The sequence below is a fragment of the Ostrinia nubilalis genome, chromosome 8 (assembly GCF_963855985.1).
Source record: "Ostrinia nubilalis chromosome 8, ilOstNubi1.1, whole genome shotgun sequence".
In the NCBI taxonomy this organism is placed as follows: Eukaryota; Metazoa; Arthropoda; class Insecta; order Lepidoptera; family Crambidae; genus Ostrinia; species Ostrinia nubilalis.
Genome location: NC_087095.1, coordinates 5,197,690 through 5,217,639, shown reverse-complemented (window position 1 = coordinate 5,217,639; position 19,950 = coordinate 5,197,690). Strand labels below are relative to the sequence as shown.

Below are 19,950 nucleotides of genomic sequence, written 5' to 3'. Positions count from 1 at the left end.
AATACTAAAGATAGGTGGCTTCAGCGAGTATAGTTTTCAAGATTCAAATCTATTTCAAGTCAAAACCAATCAATCACTATAGTAGGTACTTTAGAGCAGCCCCACTGAAACCTTCTACTTTATGCTTGTAAACGGATTACGTAGCCGCCGGGCCGAAGCTCAATTAGCGCTGACGTCACGGCAGGCCGCCCCACAGATATTGCATTATCGCCTGCATAATCCGCATACACCTAAATATTGGGGGGCAAACATGAACATGAACCAAATGAGCGTTACATACACATAGCAGTAGAATTATTTTAGGTCTAGCACGGAAGGGGTATTATAGACATACTAGCGGCCGCCCTCGACTTCGTACGCGTGGATCCCGTTTTACCGCCTTAGGGATGGAGTTTCGTAAAATCCTTTATGCCTACGTCATAACATCTACCTGCATGCCTTTCAGCCCGATCCGTCCTGTGGTTTGGGCTGTGCGTTGATAGATCACTATGTCAGTCAGTCAGTCACCTTTGAGTTATACTATTATACACTCGGCATCAAATAAATCGCACCTCCCGCGACAAGCACTTATCAAACGTATGCATCCCCACTTCCCACCAACATTGGTACCATTTGAAAGCCTAGTTCTAAACTTCATTTCATTAAAGGAAAGGTTTTTAACCCAAAAATGTGTCGTTACAAGGATCCAGAGTCACTTCTTCAAAAAATAGGTAGTTACGCTATAGCCATTTTTTATGACTATAAAACTGTTAAGTTGGGATTAATCGCTATCCATCTGTTAAAGAGGACACGTGAGATCTTTATTTGGTTTTATAACCATAAAAATTGGTCTAATTGATCCCAGAGGTGAGCCCAAAGTGAGGTCTATTTTCAAGTCACATTTATGGTAAATGTTAATCATTTATTTAGAAATGAAATGTATTTTTCTTTAAGGATATTTATTGGGCTTTCAAATAACACCAATATTGTTGGGGTACCATGATTGTGTCAGAAGAAAATCTTTAAAGTTCGCGTCGCGGAAGGTGCGGTTTATTTGATGTTGAGTGTATTTATTTATGACGTGACAGAGCATACAAATCTGTAGTCTCGCTGACATTCGACGTAACAAAAAGAACTCTCCCGTGCCGCTCCCATACCTCAGGCAAAAGTAGTAAAATTATGCTCTAAATTATACTCTTTAGTAGATTCCAAAACGTGGCCAACGAGACTCTATTACTAAATTGTCACTGTCTATCAGCATTTCAGTGGGCTGTATTTCGTTATCCTCAGTCAGAAGACATTTGAAAATTTCACAATATGTTTTCCTACTTCGCACTAAAATGAAGCGGGGCCATCATATACTTATTTGACTTTTCATAAATTATTTCATCAAAAAGGACTCAAGTAAAAGAACAACTTCAAAAAATTTGGTTCCTTCGTTTCAGCCTTAGACAATCTATATTCCTCTATGGTTTCAGCCAAATGACGTCCACTGCTGGACAAACGCCTCCCAAAGAATTTCACAACGAGCGGTCCTGCTCGCAAATAAGTTTGATATTTAAAGAAATTGTCGATTGTGATGTCAACTGCTTTATTTAATTATGAACACAAATAACTATTGCAAACTTTGTATACTAAGGTTTATTATGCCGCGGGCGTCGCTTGTCGACATCAATTTTAAAACTTAACTGACTTTACAGCTAAACTGCTCCACTGAAATTGTTTGGAACAGTCTTATAGATTAAACGCGAATTATATTAAGGCCGATTAAGATGTGGCGGCACACTTCACCCTCTTATCTGAAGTTGGGAGATTTTATCGAGTTCAGAACAAATTTCCCTGGCGCAAGCAACTGGAAGGAATCTGCAATCAAAAATTGTTTTCGAACGGCTTTATCTTGATTTTATGACTTGATTATACGTTTATGATACCGTAAAGTTTTTAATTCAAGTAGTTTGGTTTTTTCCTTTGTTTATACCCATTTCTTTGATATTAGAGTACCTATGTCTGTTCTGTGATTATTAAGTTAGGATGAGTGAAGTTCTAAAATACAGTTAGGTATTGGAATCATTAATAATGTCCTTACTTAACAGAAATGAACTCAAAAAGCTACGAAATGAGCTTTGGAATGTTCAACGCTATACTTAGTCATTATTGATTCTATTAGTGTTTTGTTAAGTTTAATTAATATTATGTAAATGAATTCATCAAAGAATATTGCCTGCAAATGGAACTCACTAGGTATCCCTTCACGAACAAACTTTGTAAGTATAAATTAAGCCGCCAAACGTCTTGAACATAATGGGTTGTAACTTGTATCTCATTATTAGTTAAATATACAAACATAGCCACTGAAGTTTATTTCAGTAACTAATATTGAGTGACAGAATTATACATATTTTAGAATACGATCCAGCTAATTTTTGACAAAAACCAACACTTAACGTGGTTTTTTATGTAAACTGCTCAATATTTTCAATAGTTTGTGTGGGTGTTGTGTCGAATACATGGCGAAGTTAAATAAATAACGGTCCTTTTGTTCTCATAATATAATACAACATCGGAAATTTAAAACATATCAGGCGGTAAGTTATGTTTTGTCCCTTCCGAGTACTTATACCTAAGTCAAATCTCGGTTCTCTATCTACGTGTTCAAATGCCAGACAACATGTTATACATAAAATTAAAAACATAACATAAACTTACCTAATAATACAATTACCAGAGTTTTCTCATACAATAATAATAACGCCTACTCGTTTATTTCAAGCAAATTTCATGATTTGCAACGCGTTATAGCAAGTAAGGATACTAACGGTCTTATTCATAATCATTTTTCACATTTTATCAAATGCTTATTAGAGGTTTATAAAACGTTTGATAAAAATTGTTATTCATAATCGTCATTTAGCGCTAAAATCCTCTTTTATCTGTGTGATAAGTTATCGAGAGCTCGGGCCTTGTTTAAAGCTCTAATAAACCTATTTTAACCTAACTTTTATAAATGTCATTTCATATGAATGTCACTTCGTTGGTTTATTTATTCAAAATATCCTTGCTGTGATCCTTGCTTGTGAAAATGAATGCTATAAATGCAATTGTGCATTTAGCCAATAATGCCGACCCAGCGCGACGTAGAAAGCTCTACCGCCAACGAAGCAACCCATTCGATTTGCGGGACCTAAATTTTAAAATAAAATATAGGTTCAATAAGGACACAGTGCGCACCATCATAGATTTGGTGGAAGATGATCTGGTTCAGAGCGCTAGAGGTGGTGGCACGTGTCCTGAACTGCAAGTTTTAGTGGCCATAAGATGTTGGGGACGTCGTGAGGTAAGCACAAAAAAGTGTTTTATTTTATCCCTTTGTCGTGGCTGCTATAATTATTTTCATACATTTTCAGGTACAAGATGATGCTGGTGACCTCCATGGCCTAAGTCAGCCGACAGTGAGCCGGATATGCGCCAGAGTCGCGCATGCAATCGCGAATAAGGCAAATTCCTTCATCAAAATGCCTATCACTATAGGAGAGCAGGAAAGAATTAGTGCCAAATTTAGAGCAATTAAAAATTTTCCTGGGGTGATAGGAGCCATAGATTGCACCCACATTAAAATTAAAAAAACCGGAGGTGACATGGCCCAGTACTATATTAATAGAAAAGGCTATTATTCCCTGAATGTTCAGGTAAAATATATTTTGATTTTATACAGTTTACAACAGAGAAAGATTTGTTTTAATAATGTCTATAATTTTTACTTTGTATGATCTAAATTTTAGCAACATTCAACACTATATTATTGGATGGATTACCTACAGGATACTGTTTTTTTTATTTTAGGTTGTCTGTGATGCTGACCTCAAAATAATGGATATAGTGGCTAGATGGCGAGGCAGTACACATGACAGTCGAATTTTTATGGAGAGCAATATAAAACAACGATTTGAGGATAGGCAGTTTAGAGGACGCCTTATTGGCGATTCGGGCTACCCTCTTCTGCCATATCTATTTACACCTATTTTAAGGCCTAGTCGTCCAGAAGAAGAAGCATACAATAATGCTCACATCTCAACTAGGAACACTGTTGAAAGGTGTTTTGGGGTGTGGAAGCAGCGGTTCCAATGCCTACTCCATGGCTTACCAGTAAGCCTCCAAAATGGAAAAGCTGTGATCATAGCATTGGCTGTATTACATAATATAGCCATTGATATGAATGACACATTGTTAGGTAAATGTTATCAATTTGACTGTACATAAGGAATACAAATCTTTATGACAAAATGTTGACAAATTCATAATATTTTTCAGAACAACATATGGAGCAGGTCCCTGTAACTCCGCAACTTTCGACGGAGAACAGTGTTCACGACAACCGACCTTCATTGTTGAGGCGTAGGTCGCAGTTGATACTACAAAATTTTATAAATCAACATTTTTGAATGGTACTAAAATACATTTTGATAAATTCCAACGATTTACTTTTATGTAATGTCATTTGAGTTCATGAAAATGTTGTATTTTAATTTTTCAGATACTGTTCCTGGCATCTTAATGAAAATAAAAAGAATATTTGATTGAAAAATACCTGTATTTCAATTTTCAGTCCAATTTGTTACTATCACAAAAACAAAACCTGTAGTTCTCTTTAAAAAAGCAATTATTCTGCAAAAATTCAAAACAAATTACTTTATATCACTAATTTAAGTACAATTAGTTTCAACAAACTTACTTATTAAAAATCACAGTTCAATTCTTTAAAACAAAGAAATTGCTTAAGTATAAACGTTTCTATTCGGAGGTTATCAACCTTCTACATTTAAAACAAAATAACCATAATTTACACTATTATTATAAAGGCGAATGTTTGTGACTAGGCATATGTGTATTTACTTTATATCACTAATTTAAGTACAATTATTAAACTTACTTACTAAAAATCACAGTTCAATTCTTATAAACAAATAAATTGCTAAAACAGATAGATTATATAGTCTCGAATAACATATAGGCTTCTTTTTATCCTGGAAAAATGCACAGATCCTGTAGGTTACAGAAATAGTAGTCTACGCAGGCGGAGTCGTGGGCAACAGCTAGTTAATAGTAATCTCAAACTCTTATTAAGTTATGACTAGTAAACATATTCATAGCCGTCTAAATATATTGCAGAAACACAATCAAAATGCGGATTGGAACTGCATAAAATACAAATTAAAAACAAACAGAAGTAAGGGAGGAACTAACTTATTATTTAGAATCTGTTAGTACTTGAAAAACTTTAACATCAAAAGACTTATTATTCTTTATTAATGTGAGTGTAATATTTAAGTTTTTCCTGTAATAATTGATGCTCAAGATCCAAGTTTCTCCCTTTCTTCCGTTCGTTTTCCATTTGAACTTCATGCAGTTCAATCCGGCATTTTGATTCTGTTTCTGCAATTTCGGAAATCCTAACTTTGCTTAAATCAATTAAGCCTTCTTTGTTTAACAGTTTCCTTTTTTTTTTGATTGCTGGTGCTTTAAAATTAGGTTTTGCTTTATTTTCTTTTGCCTCTACTTTTTTATTTTCTTTATCTTCCAATATGCCTCTAGTAGTACAAGCATGTGTATCTTCTATTTCTTCATCAAGTACCACCAATTCATATTGGATTTCTTCATTATTTATCAATTCCTGATCTTGCGTATTTTGAGTTGATTCCTCCTCTTGAATGTTAATTAATTCACTTTTATTTGAGTCCGAGTCAAATCTGTTAACATCGACTACAAATTCATTGGGCAACCAAGATGCTATATCATCAGCCCTATCGTCAGGCACTGATAATGGTGGACCACCGCCAGTTTTAATTTGAGCCTGCCTAGCAATGGTCTTGTCTTTCTTCGCACTGATTTTTATGAGGCTCCATTGCGATTTTAACTGGGTAATGGAGCGGTTCATACCAGCGCACATTGAATTAAACCTGAAAAAGAAATGACAGGATTTTGAATTACAGGTAAAGGCAAAATTTTATATTGAAGGCAGAAATCAAAAGATGTACCAACGTTGTTTGTAAATCAGCCCAAGCCGCAACCTTCCGTTTATTCGTGTTAGTGTCTGTATTTTTATTTTCGATTGCATTTACTCTTTCTTTCACCAACTCTTTCAGCAAATACTGAAAAGCAAACACTAGGCGTCAAACATAAATAAAACCATGCTACAAAAATTAGTAGGCACTTTATCAGGCTAAAAATAAGTACTACCTTATCTTCCTCCAACCAGTTTTCTGATCGTTGCCTTTTAGGCGGTCTGTTCTCCTTCGTCATGGACATAATTAGTATCCGATGTAACTAGCCGGGTCGTCGTAAGAGCTTATTGCAGAGTACAGGGTAAGAGGTACAGAATCCAGAACATACAATCCCAAGTTTTATAAAAGTTTGATAAAACTTGGGAGTTGATCGAAAAAACCGAAAACTTTATTAAATTTTCGTGCCAAATGTCAATGTCAGTAAGTAAAACGTCACAGCTGCCAATTTTTTGTTTTTTTTTTCTGCGATTTGTCTATGATTTTACATGGTCCATCAAGTTAAATCACCAAAAAAGCTGTTTTCGTTCATTCTTTTTGTATAGTCTGTGGAAAGAAAATATTAAACTCTGTTTTAGCTATCAAAGGTTTGTAAACGATTATGAATAACGTTTTTTATCAGAGGTTTATAAGAGTGTTTTAAGCCTATCAAACGTTTTAGCTAATGTAGGTTTTAAACCTATATTAGCATTTTATTATGAATAAGACCGACGGTCTTATTCATAATCATTTTTCACATTTTATCAAATGCTTATTAGAGGTTTATAAAACGTTTGATAAAAATTGTTATTCATAATCGTCATTTAGCGCTAAAATCCTCTTTTATCTGTGTGATAAGTTATCGAGAGCTCGGGCCTTGTTTAAAGCTCTAATAAACCTATTTTAACCTAACTTTTATAAATGTCATTTCATATGAATGTCACTTCGTTGGTTTATTTATTCAAAATATCCTTGCTGTGATCCTTGCTTGTGAAAATGAATGCTATAAATGCAATTGTGCATTTAGCCAATAATGCCGACCCAGCGCGACGTAGAAAGCTCTACCGCCAACGAAGCAACCCATTCGATTTGCGGGACCTAAATTTTAAAATAAAATATAGGTTCAATAAGGACACAGTGCGCACCATCATAGATTTGGTGGAAGATGATCTGGTTCAGAGCGCTAGAGGTGGTGGCACGTGTCCTGAACTGCAAGTTTTAGTGGCCATAAGATGTTGGGGACGTCGTGAGGTAAGCACAAAAAAGTGTTTTATTTTATCCCTTTGTCGTGGCTGCTATAATTATTTTCATACATTTTCAGGTACAAGATGATGCTGGTGACCTCCATGGCCTAAGTCAGCCGACAGTGAGCCGGATATGCGCCAGAGTCGCGCATGCAATCGCGAATAAGGCAAATTCCTTCATCAAAATGCCTATCACTATAGGAGAGCAGGAAAGAATTAGTGCCAAATTTAGAGCAATTAAAAATTTTCCTGGGGTGATAGGAGCCATAGATTGCACCCACATTAAAATTAAAAAAACCGGAGGTGACATGGCCCAGTACTATATTAATAGAAAAGGCTATTATTCCCTGAATGTTCAGGTAAAATATATTTTGATTTTATACAGTTTACAACAGAGAAAGATTTGTTTTAATAATGTCTATAATTTTTACTTTGTATGATCTAAATTTTAGCAACATTCAACACTATATTATTGGATGGATTACCTACAGGATACTGTTTTTTTTATTTTAGGTTGTCTGTGATGCTGACCTCAAAATAATGGATATAGTGGCTAGATGGCGAGGCAGTACACATGACAGTCGAATTTTTATGGAGAGCAATATAAAACAACGATTTGAGGATAGGCAGTTTAGAGGACGCCTTATTGGCGATTCGGGCTACCCTCTTCTGCCATATCTATTTACACCTATTTTAAGGCCTAGTCGTCCAGAAGAAGAAGCATACAATAATGCTCACATCTCAACTAGGAACACTGTTGAAAGGTGTTTTGGGGTGTGGAAGCAGCGGTTCCAATGCCTACTCCATGGCTTACCAGTAAGCCTCCAAAATGGAAAAGCTGTGATCATAGCATTGGCTGTATTACATAATATAGCCATTGATATGAATGACACATTGTTAGGTAAATGTTATCAATTTGACTGTACATAAGGAATACAAATCTTTATGACAAAATGTTGACAAATTCATAATATTTTTCAGAACAACATATGGAGCAGGTCCCTGTAACTCCGCAACTTTCGACGGAGAACAGTGTTCACGACAACCGACCTTCATTGTTGAGGCGTAGGTCGCAGTTGATACTACAAAATTTTATAAATCAACATTTTTGAATGGTACTAAAATACATTTTGATAAATTCCAACGATTTACTTTTATGTAATGTCATTTGAGTTCATGAAAATGTTGTATTTTAATTTTTCAGATACTGTTCCTGGCATCTTAATGAAAATAAAAAGAATATTTGATTGAAAAATACCTGTATTTCAATTTTCAGTCCAATTTGTTACTATCACAAAAACAAAACCTGTAGTTCTCTTTAAAAAAGCAATTATTCTGCAAAAATTCAAAACAAATTACTTTATATCACTAATTTAAGTACAATTAGTTTCAACAAACTTACTTATTAAAAATCACAGTTCAATTCTTTAAAACAAAGAAATTGCTTAAGTATAAACGTTTCTATTCGGAGGTTATCAACCTTCTACATTTAAAACAAAATAACCATAATTTACACTATTATTATAAAGGCGAATGTTTGTGACTAGGCATATGTGTATTTACTTTATATCACTAATTTAAGTACAATTATTAAACTTACTTACTAAAAATCACAGTTCAATTCTTATAAACAAATAAATTGCTAAAACAGATAGATTATATAGTCTCGAATAACATATAGGCTTCTTTTTATCCTGGAAAAATGCACAGATCCTGTAGGTTACAGAAATAGTAGTCTACGCAGGCGGAGTCGTGGGCAACAGCTAGTTAATAGTAATCTCAAACTCTTATTAAGTTATGACTAGTAAACATATTCATAGCCGTCTAAATATATTGCAGAAACACAATCAAAATGCGGATTGGAACTGCATAAAATACAAATTAAAAACAAACAGAAGTAAGGGAGGAACTAACTTATTATTTAGAATCTGTTAGTACTTGAAAAACTTTAACATCAAAAGACTTATTATTCTTTATTAATGTGAGTGTAATATTTAAGTTTTTCCTGTAATAATTGATGCTCAAGATCCAAGTTTCTCCCTTTCTTCCGTTCGTTTTCCATTTGAACTTCATGCAGTTCAATCCGGCATTTTGATTCTGTTTCTGCAATTTCGGAAATCCTAACTTTGCTTAAATCAATTAAGCCTTCTTTGTTTAACAGTTTCCTTTTTTTTTTGATTGCTGGTGCTTTAAAATTAGGTTTTGCTTTATTTTCTTTTGCCTCTACTTTTTTATTTTCTTTATCTTCCAATATGCCTCTAGTAGTACAAGCATGTGTATCTTCTATTTCTTCATCAAGTACCACCAATTCATATTGGATTTCTTCATTATTTATCAATTCCTGATCTTGCGTATTTTGAGTTGATTCCTCCTCTTGAATGTTAATTAATTCACTTTTATTTGAGTCCGAGTCAAATCTGTTAACATCGACTACAAATTCATTGGGCAACCAAGATGCTATATCATCAGCCCTATCGTCAGGCACTGATAATGGTGGACCACCGCCAGTTTTAATTTGAGCCTGCCTAGCAATGGTCTTGTCTTTCTTCGCACTGATTTTTATGAGGCTCCATTGCGATTTTAACTGGGTAATGGAGCGGTTCATACCAGCGCACATTGAATTAAACCTGAAAAAGAAATGACAGGATTTTGAATTACAGGTAAAGGCAAAATTTTATATTGAAGGCAGAAATCAAAAGATGTACCAACGTTGTTTGTAAATCAGCCCAAGCCGCAACCTTCCGTTTATTCGTGTTAGTGTCTGTATTTTTATTTTCGATTGCATTTACTCTTTCTTTCACCAACTCTTTCAGCAAATACTGAAAAGCAAACACTAGGCGTCAAACATAAATAAAACCATGCTACAAAAATTAGTAGGCACTTTATCAGGCTAAAAATAAGTACTACCTTATCTTCCTCCAACCAGTTTTCTGATCGTTGCCTTTTAGGCGGTCTGTTCTCCTTCGTCATGGACATAATTAGTATCCGATGTAACTAGCCGGGTCGTCGTAAGAGCTTATTGCAGAGTACAGGGTAAGAGGTACAGAATCCAGAACATACAATCCCAAGTTTTATAAAAGTTTGATAAAACTTGGGAGTTGATCGAAAAAACCGAAAACTTTATTAAATTTTCGTGCCAAATGTCAATGTCAGTAAGTAAAACGTCACAGCTGCCAATTTTTTGTTTTTTTTTTCTGCGATTTGTCTATGATTTTACATGGTCCATCAAGTTAAATCACCAAAAAAGCTGTTTTCGTTCATTCTTTTTGTATAGTCTGTGGAAAGAAAATATTAAACTCTGTTTTAGCTATCAAAGGTTTGTAAACGATTATGAATAACGTTTTTTATCAGAGGTTTATAAGAGTGTTTTAAGCCTATCAAACGTTTTAGCTAATGTAGGTTTTAAACCTATATTAGCATTTTATTATGAATAAGACCGTAAATGATTATCGACTGCTGGTGAAATTTAAACTCAATACTTTATTGCTTGACCACATTAGCACATTAGGTCTTACAATTTAAGCAGAACTTAATTTAAGCCCTATTGGGCCAGTTAGGGCACAGCAACCTTTTTAACAGGTCAGGCAAGTTAGGGCACAGTTTAAATAGATGGAATTTAACCGATTGAGTATGGGCACAGACAGAATAGTATGGTGGAAATTACATTTTTTGTTAATTAGGTTACTAAAATCTGATTAATTCAAAATATGATTTTAATATACCTATTAATGTGGCTAGTAGGAGTGTATGTTGATTTTTAGACAAAATTTGTTCCCAGCGGGCTTCGAACCCGTTTCACCATTAGCCTTGTAGCCTAGAACAAGGTAGTGAAAATTGTTGTATAATTGTTTGGAAGACTTCAGAAGAAGCTTTTACCAAAGCTTTTATCTCAAATAATGTATGGATCTCTGAGGAGCTCGCGAAATGAAACTTCAACAAAAGAATTCAACAAGTTGGAAAGATATACCAATATGTTAGGAGACTAGTAATACTTTATACCAATGTGATAAGGCTTATTCTTCAATGCATAATCTGGCCTAGAGGAAAATGGACGAAATATGTTATTGTTACAATATTCATTTTGATATTGTTAAAGCATATCTACTGGAATTCTTCACCATGCTTGAAATTTTATCGGTGGAATATGAAATAATGTTCGTTTTATTTCGTGGTGAAATAAAACGTTACACACACAGAATTGTTTAATAATATGAATGTTTTGGAATAATGGCTATTGTTAAATATTAACTTTTATTTACTGATAAATCTCTCTACTCGGATTAACAAACCGATAAGCCTAGTCAAAAGTTGACTAGGGCACTTAGCACTATTAGAATTCTAATCGCATACGAAATCATACTGATGGTTAGTATACAAATTCCTATCAGGACCTACGACTTTGAATTTTAATGCTTCTAAAATAGGTATACAAATCCTTGAGTACGAGTAACAAGCTCAAAGTTGATAACATAATATTCAACATTATTATTGCACCAGAATCGCCTATTTTAAACAATAATACCCAAAACATATTAACACTGCTGAGCGAGAAACTTCCAACTTATAGCTTTTTCATTAGCACGAAATCTTTTTAGGTCATACTTCAATCATCTTTCGCGTTGACTTTCCCTGTTTTTAATTTTGTTGAGTAGGTACTCACTTACTTTGAATAATCAGTTTTAATGTAGATACTTTTTACATTTCACACTCGGCCTCGCAATAGGCCTTAATTAAACACTGATCGATCGATACCTGAAGCTCCATAATTAAAGTTCAAGTTAATTATTTTATCAAGTTCTAATTGACGTGAAAGTTTACAACGTAAATTATTGTAGAGCACTGAATTTATATGAGAAACATTTGTAGAGCTGTTCACAATTAGTTACTTACAGCTTGTATATTAATAAGCTACTTAGTTATGCCCGCGACTTCGTACGCGTTCCCGTTTTTGCAACATTTTTCTTTACTGCTCCGCCCTTTATTGGGTGTAGGGTGATGTTATATCGCCTAAAGCCTTCCTCAATAAATTGGCTATCCAAAACAAACAATATTCTTTCAAATCAGACCAGTCGGACAAACAAACTCTTCAGCTTTATAATATTAGTTTGGATTTGTAGAGCTGTTCACAATAGTTACAGCACTTACAGCTTGGATATTAATAAATAAAATGAATCTTATTATAAATAAGATTCAAATTCAAATTAAAATTCATTTTTTTTTTCAAATAGATCAAAGGTGAAACTTTTCAAAGGAAGAATTGCGAGTATTTTAGACTGCGGATTATTTCCTCGAAAACTGGGATTTTCCAACTAGCCGTTCAACTAGCAACTCGGGAGTGACAGGCGCTTTGAGAGCGAAAAGTGCAATACGAAAGGGAACTAAATATCCAGGCTCCAGTCAGTGTTCTATACCACAGTAAAGTAAGTAAGTAAAGTCGTAGAATATTTATGAAGTTTTTATGGTAAATTCCTGGGCTTAGCCAATAAACAAAGAAAACTTCCATTAGGTTACAATTATTTCAACTTCCAGTCTTTTGGTAAAACTAACAAATGACTGGACTAGTTAGCATATTTAAAATTTACATTTAATGTAGGTAGTCATGAGGAATCAAGTAAGTAGGCCTACTCAATGGTTGCATCCATAAATATTTACTGGCGCTTTACGAATGCAAATTAGAGAGTCTAATAATAAAAAGACCCAGTAAGTACACCTTCCATATTTTACTATGTAACTACAGGAATTGCTCGCAGGTTTTATCGTATTTGCCGTAAATCTACGCTGTCTGAACTTCGCTTCTACTAGAACGGCTTCATTTGTTGTAGGAATTTGACTAATTGGTTCCGTTTGATTAGTTAATTAATTCAATCAGCCCGACATGTGAGCCTTAACTAGAATTTGTGAATTTCAGGTGATCCGTCTGCTTGTTTGCCTCCTGTCACATAAAAAAATCAACTTTCAATAAACGTAAAACAAGTCAAAAGTAGTTAAGGGATGTAAGAAAATAATATGTTTATATTTTTCATCTACATTGTTTATTGTATTGGTAGTAGAACGTAATGGGGATGTTGCCTGGGTCAAAAAGCAAGAGTTTTAATTAGTCCGTCAGTTAACTTATCAAAAAATACTCTACACGTATTTTTCACTTTTTCAAACTAATGAAAATTTAAAGAGATAAAGCGCCCCAAAGTTCATAAGAAGAGGCCCGTGACGTCAACGCTTGCTTAAAAATGCCGCACGTTGTGACGTCGTGCGCAACTTCAACGCACCATAACTATGTAATTATTTGTTAGATTGACAAATAAAATTATATGTGTCCAATATTTTTTGATATTAAACATTACGGACTAAAAAAAATTTTTTAGGCAACTAGCCTATTGAATCTTATTGATGTGGTATAAATGTAGCTCACATTTATTGCTAGAAGTAGCAAATTTTTATCCCATTTATTAAGAGTACTAGATTCAGTGTTAGGTTGCTTCAGTTATACATTTCAATATTTCGCACTACGGTCTACTTTACCCATCAATAGCAGAATTCTGCAAGATGCAAATAATAAAAAAAAAATCTTTCTTTTAAAAAAAAATCTTTTTATTTACTTTTACAAGCAAGTACTTACATTAATCTGAGGCTGGGGCCTACCTAGTAAGTATATGGATATACCTGTGGCAGGAGGCCCCGCTCTTCTTACACTGGTTACGATAATTTAAGTACATAGGTAATCTTTAACACTAGTATGCAAAATAAAATCATTTTTTTTTTAGATTTCAGTAGAAAAGTTTTTTACAGAAGCAAATTCTTACAGTTTTTTAAATATTTGAATAACGGTCGATTCTCACTGTTTGTAAGTGTGTGCATGTGTGTGTGTGTGTGTCTGTGTGTGTGTGTGTGTGAGTGTGTGAATGTACGAGTAAGTAATGCTGGGTTGCACCATCTTACTTTAACTATAACAAACGTCAAAAATCTGTCAAACTCCATACAAAAGACACCGGTTATAGTTAGCGTTAAAGTTAGGTGGTGCAACTCAGCCTTTGTATGTGTAAATTAGTCTTTAGAGAATCTAAATTGCAATCATACTCTAATTTGGGACTACACTGAAAAAAATGTTAACCTAGGTATAACCAAACCAGGTTTAGCACTGTACACAAAATAGTTTTGTTTACACATTTTATTTTATTCTTCATAACTAAAGTTAGTAGTTAGAGTATAACGCAATTCGCAAGTCACTTTTTTGTGTAAACAGAACCAAACTATTTGTTATTTTATTTTGTACTTGCATTTTAAATACTTTTTCTTTCTTTCTTTCTTTCTATCTTTCTTTCTTTCTTTCAAACCATGTTTTTTTCAGTGTAGAAATAGGCGTCTAACTTGACAGTTTAGTAACACTCCATCCAATACAAAATTTAAAGACAGCCGACCCGCTTCAGTGGAGCATTTGTCAGTCGATAAAAGTCGTCGCCAGACACGTGTCTCTTTCCACATTCACAATTCAGGTCTAACAAGCTGATAATGCCTTCAAATCGACTGACATTATAATGGAGACGTAAGACCTGGGAAAGGATGAATAAATAAACAGCTTGCATGCTGGTATTGGGGTATTGTTTGTTTTGTTGAAGATTTTTAGTGTACTTTTGCTTTTTTTTTTCTTATGGGCTTACAAAAATTAAAACTCAGCTAAGAACCAAAACCAAGCAAAAAAGACCAAAAGAATCTTAAATAAAATAAGAAAACTATTTCTTCTATTACTTGTTCAAATTATCTTTGTTATTGAACTTGTCATTGGTAGTACCCAAACGAAACGACTTAATAAGCATGAAATATTGTTTTTATAAAGTGAATAACGTAATTCAATATAACTAATAATTAACCCTTCCAACTAATTTAAGCTAAACACCTCTATACTTGTATTTATAGGAAATGGGTTTACCACAATAATAAATGTTCAGTTGGCGGAACTGAAAAAAAACTGAAAGTATTTTTTTACTCCAGCCAGTAAAAAGGAAGGACAGCAAATTAAAGAACGATCAACAAACAGTCGTGTTTGCTAAGTGTCCGTCAACCGGCAGCTGTTTGGAAAACAATCAGTGCGGTCACACCTCCGGCACCAACATTTGATTTAATTTGCACTCGGAATCCCATTAGCATAGATGAACCTTGACAAATAATCATTTAGCCTGCTTTATGAAGCTGGATTTATGAAGGTTGCTGAAACATTGGGCATCATCCCTAAAGGTACAAATAATGCAAGTCTTGTATCGTAGTACAGTAGAATGGTAGATAATAAACTATGTCCTCATATTTAAGTAAATTAGGTTATTGACACCTTCAACTCAATCGTAATTCCAAGACATAGGTATTTATTTAACTATAGCTTCTTAAACACTTCATTCTAACCCTGAAAACCGAGTTAGATTTTAATTTGCTGTAAAATTAAATTTTCAGTAGCTTTAAAATCAATCAATAACTACCCTACCCTACAGTCATGAAAAAGATCATCAAGTAAAAAGCTTCGAGATTTTAAGTACAAAAGTGTAGGCGGACAATAAGCAAGAACTCAAAAAAGCTTTTCCAAATGAATCTAGTAAGCCGAAGTGTCTAGTGGCTGAGCCCGGGGCAATTCTGTGCGGTCGCCGCTCCTCAACAATCGCCACTAATGAAATTTGCCCCCGAGATTTCGTTTATTGCCCATTAGCCGGCAAGTACCTGCCCGCTCGCCCGGGCATAAATACACATTATATGGTAGGCTTACGTCTAATAAAAAGGTTTAAGGGTTTATAAAGTAATATGATAATTTTTCGTTTGTTCGTTTCAGCTGCTAACGTCCACTACTGGACAAAAGCTCATAAAAACTCATTAATTTATTTTTGCAAACAGGCTTTTAAAAAGCCCTTTTACACGTTCCAGTATTAATCCTACCACTGCTTCGGGACAATAAATGGTCCAGTGATGAAAAGAAGCAGCGCAAGAAACTCAGTCACTATTGTCAGCCTTAAGGCCTAGGCTTAAAGGCCTTCCCCAAGGATTTTCACAACAAACGGTCCAGCGCTGTCCGCATCCAGGTATACCCGCGACCTTAAACAAATCTTTGGTCCACCTATTGGGAGGTTTGTCCACACTGCGTCTTCCGGATCGTGGATATAATAATATTTGCTCTTATTTGAAAATAGCAGGGCAAAATAGCAATACAATTTAAATTATACACAACCTGATACCATAATTACACTTTTAAACTTCAAAGTAAAACCAAATGAGTTAAATGACTTCGATAAAACATTACATTATTAACGTGCGCTGAAGTTATAAATGTAGGTATGACGTAATTTAATCCAACCAGATTGTAATCTTTGGAAACGATTCTACTGCCTGCCGCTACTTTACGGTGGATCATGTTCCAATTAATGATTAACGAAATTGACTAGCTTTATTGGCTAGCTTTTAGCAGACAATGATTCAACCATCTACAATGTTTGTTTAGTTAAATTCCGTGGGTTATCAATCACATACTTCAGATGCCTTTTGACTCTACATTTTACATCTAGTAACAAGTCTAATATTGTAACTTACAGGATTATTTTGTTATAATGTCTATATTGTTCCATTTATCGGCAATAAACAGGATAAAATTTAAACTTCCTTGAATACGATGTGTTCATTGAATTTCTACTTGCAAAATACATTTACATACATTAATATTGGTGTAGAGTACCTAAGCTACACTACTGTTTTCACATATCGAAGCTATCACGAAATACTATAATTTAAAACTAATAGCAGTCCATACTGACTAACTTTTATAATTAATATAAATGTAATATTTACCTGAAAACCGTTATGTGCCGTCATACTTAAAGTGAGTCTTCTGTATTTAATATAGTTGTTTGATGATGTCAAATCTTCAAGCAAGCATGTAAAAACGTCAACACATAGGTAAACTAAGACTTATGTAATTGTAAAGAACGTTATTTTGCAACAAAAACAATGTCTGATTGGATACAGGTAGCGATTGCATAATGAAGATAGTATAATGTACGCCGCATCGGGGTTATAATCTATTCACGTAACATTGGCCGACCGCAGACGACATTGCCAAGGTCGGAATTAATGGGACGACTTACACGAAGCGGCAAGTAAATAAGTAAGGATTTACACACTTACTCACTTACATGGTGACTGTAATTGTCGCAGCCTGAAAAAGTTATGTTATAAAGGAGATAGATAGATACGTGGTCAGTTCAGTCTGCACATATTTGATGTACTTGAATTTGGTTATTCTTCTTAACGTTAGATAATTCCTGGCAATTAGTTGTGACTGAGTTTGTTCCGTCGTTTCTTCTCAGCACTTGCCATATGTTTGTCTCGAAGCGCTGGTAGGGCCCAAAAGATAAGGAGACATGTAAAGTGCCCCATAAGGGCTACCTTTTCTTTTTTATTTTTTACTACATTTTGACGTTCATAAGTACCGCTTGTGGTCTAAACTGAGTAAATATTTTTGATTTTGATTTTGATACCCTAACTTGTATGTTGTACAAAGTACAGTAACGCCCGTATTCACAAACGATGCTTGCTTAAGTGAAGCAGCAAATCGAACGTACAGCGTTGAATAGAGCTCTGTGATTGGTTCGTGGATCATCCTGTGCGTCCACGCGCACTGTGAGACCTCATAGTAATGTTTTTTAATACGGGCGTAATACAGTACATTTCATCAGTCAACTTTTAGGAGGTGGAGGACACTTCATTTATAAACTAGATCAAGCACCTACTTATTGTATTTTTTGTTTAAAATGCACTAAATTTTCAAAAGTTAGGTTTAACTTGGTGTATATTTGTCCGTGCTTACAATAAAAAAAAAACACATGTCTGTTTTAGCTTTAGCTTGGCTTGAAAATTTCAGATAGTTTTCCCAGCATGGAAATGCTAAGAGCATACCAAGACAATGTTAAGATATTCAAAAAACCAAATGCCGACGAGTCTTGCGCAGTGTTACAAACAAGATAAACGGTGGTGGCTGGAAGTGAATCAGAAAATAAAGGAACGCACACAATATAGTGAATTGGATTCCCTGTAGCGTGGGTAATGGTGCGATTGTGAGGGTCCAAATCTTGTTACCTACTTGATACTCCACGCCGCCGGCCCAGAACCCGGCCCTAAATTCCCTCTAAGAATAAAATCACATCTATATACCCTATGTTCACTTTGCCACATCCGAAAATGTTACCATGTCATGCCCGGAAAATGGTAACATTTTCTTTTCACAGAATTTTTTCACGGAAACCAAATCAAGGTGCTTCGGTTACATGCGAATAAGGTATAACGATGACATCATTCTACCGTGATAGTCTGTAGATTTACAGCTTGTCTGTGTAATGCACTAAACTTGCTTTTATGTCTTTGGTTATTTATAGGTGACGTCTAATAGAGCGCTAAAATATACAAATACAGAGTTACGAGGTGGTCTTCACCTTCTGTAAGAATTACGTAGGTAGGGGAGGTGAGCCCAAAGCGGGTATACCGCCCAAAGCGGGTAGTCTTCGTTATTCACGTATACAAGCCGATTGTGCACATGTGTGCGTTTCGTGGCAACGCCCGAACTCGTTTCGACACGAATCAGTTTGGCCGAAACATCGGCGACGCGCGGTGGAGCTCCGAGACGCGAATGTTTTTATTTGCCTGTTTTACAAAAAAATATCAAGATATGTGAATATGAATTACTTCATTCTGTTTAAAGTTGTGTTGAATCTGTTACTTGTGTATTATTCTGCATTAAAACAGCGTAGAATTCTTATTGTTTGAGCAACATTTCTTATAAAGATTTTGAGATTATTTTACAAAACGTGAAAAAGTATCTTTTGGGCAAAGCGGGTATGGGTAAAACGGGTAACCGCTTCTTATTCTTATTCTAATTATATATGGATACAAAAATGGTAGTTTCATAGGTAATTTTTGTTGTTTTGGCTGAACAAGAATCTGAATTGATAGAAGTCTTGTTTCACATGGATAATCTTTTTTTTTGGTCTGACAAAATCGGATTTTTATCTCACGTATATCAATATGCAGAGAGCAATAGAATTCCGCACCCTTTCAAAAGTCAAACTGCTGGAGAAGATTGGTGTAAAGCCTTTGAAAAGAGATATCCCCAACTAACATTAAGAAAGCCAAAGCCAACGTCAGTAACTCGCCTTGCCCAGTCTCGACCCGTTTTGCCCCAGGGGCCATACCCGCTTTGGGCACCCCCTGCGGGCAAACCGGGTAAAATGACCGACTGATTAGTTCTTAAATTTTTGAAGTGATTTGTTACAAGAGAGTTGATTTTTAGTTTTTATTACAAAGTTTAATACATACTTGTACGAATTATTAAAAATATATAACTTTGCAACTGCAGTAACGTCTTTTTTATTGACACAAACCTTAAGTTACCCGCTTTGGGCCCATCTCCCCTAACTATCTAACAAGATCTATTTATTGTCTGTCCTTATTTGACAATGGCACCAACATTTTATGTTAATATTGAGATACAGTTTCGTCACTTTAAACCGATTTTAATAGTAATATTAAAATTGGTTCAAGTTAAGTATTAAGAATTTTCGAGGTGCTTGTGTTTGAGACAAGTTTTCAGCTTCGTTTCATAATGTAAACCTAATTAAAGTCGATTATTCTGTCAAACAGAATTCATTTCCACGTCACCTTCACCTGCAAAA

The 19,950-nt window shown here is 34.7% G+C and overlaps 2 protein-coding genes across 2 annotated transcripts; both read left to right on the top strand.

Annotated features, from left to right (window-relative positions):
- The first annotated feature begins 2,794 nt into the window (after positions 1-2,794).
- Positions 2,795-4,561, top strand: LOC135074132 (putative nuclease HARBI1). The gene is made up of 5 exons (XM_063968435.1): positions 2,795-3,313; positions 3,384-3,665; positions 3,820-4,207; positions 4,288-4,421; positions 4,511-4,561. The coding sequence occupies exons 1-4, from the start codon at positions 3,059-3,061 to the stop codon at positions 4,416-4,418; spliced, it is 1,056 nt and encodes a 351-aa protein (XP_063824505.1). The 5' UTR covers positions 2,795-3,058; the 3' UTR covers positions 4,419-4,421; positions 4,511-4,561.
- Positions 4,562-6,751: 2,190 nt separating this feature from the next.
- LOC135074131 (putative nuclease HARBI1) lies at positions 6,752-8,513 on the top strand. Its single transcript, XM_063968434.1, has 5 exons — positions 6,752-7,265; positions 7,336-7,617; positions 7,772-8,159; positions 8,240-8,373; positions 8,463-8,513. The coding sequence occupies exons 1-4, from the start codon at positions 7,011-7,013 to the stop codon at positions 8,368-8,370; spliced, it is 1,056 nt and encodes a 351-aa protein (XP_063824504.1). The 5' UTR covers positions 6,752-7,010; the 3' UTR covers positions 8,371-8,373; positions 8,463-8,513.
- The last annotated feature ends 11,437 nt before the right edge of the window (positions 8,514-19,950 follow it).

Excerpts from the sequence above, each read along its gene's own strand:
- LOC135074131 (XM_063968434.1), top strand. The coding sequence starts at position 7,011 with ATGAATGCTATAAATGCAATTGTGCATTTAGCCAATAATGCCGACCCA. Across the intron at positions 7,266-7,335 it reads GATGTTGGGGACGTCGTGAG|GTACAAGATGATGCTGGTGA; the intron begins GTAAGCACAAAA and ends ATACATTTTCAG. Across the intron at positions 7,618-7,771 it reads ATTATTCCCTGAATGTTCAG|GTTGTCTGTGATGCTGACCT; the intron begins GTAAAATATATT and ends TTTTTATTTTAG.
- LOC135074132 (XM_063968435.1), top strand. The coding sequence starts at position 3,059 with ATGAATGCTATAAATGCAATTGTGCATTTAGCCAATAATGCCGACCCA. Across the intron at positions 3,314-3,383 it reads GATGTTGGGGACGTCGTGAG|GTACAAGATGATGCTGGTGA; the intron begins GTAAGCACAAAA and ends ATACATTTTCAG. Across the intron at positions 3,666-3,819 it reads ATTATTCCCTGAATGTTCAG|GTTGTCTGTGATGCTGACCT; the intron begins GTAAAATATATT and ends TTTTTATTTTAG.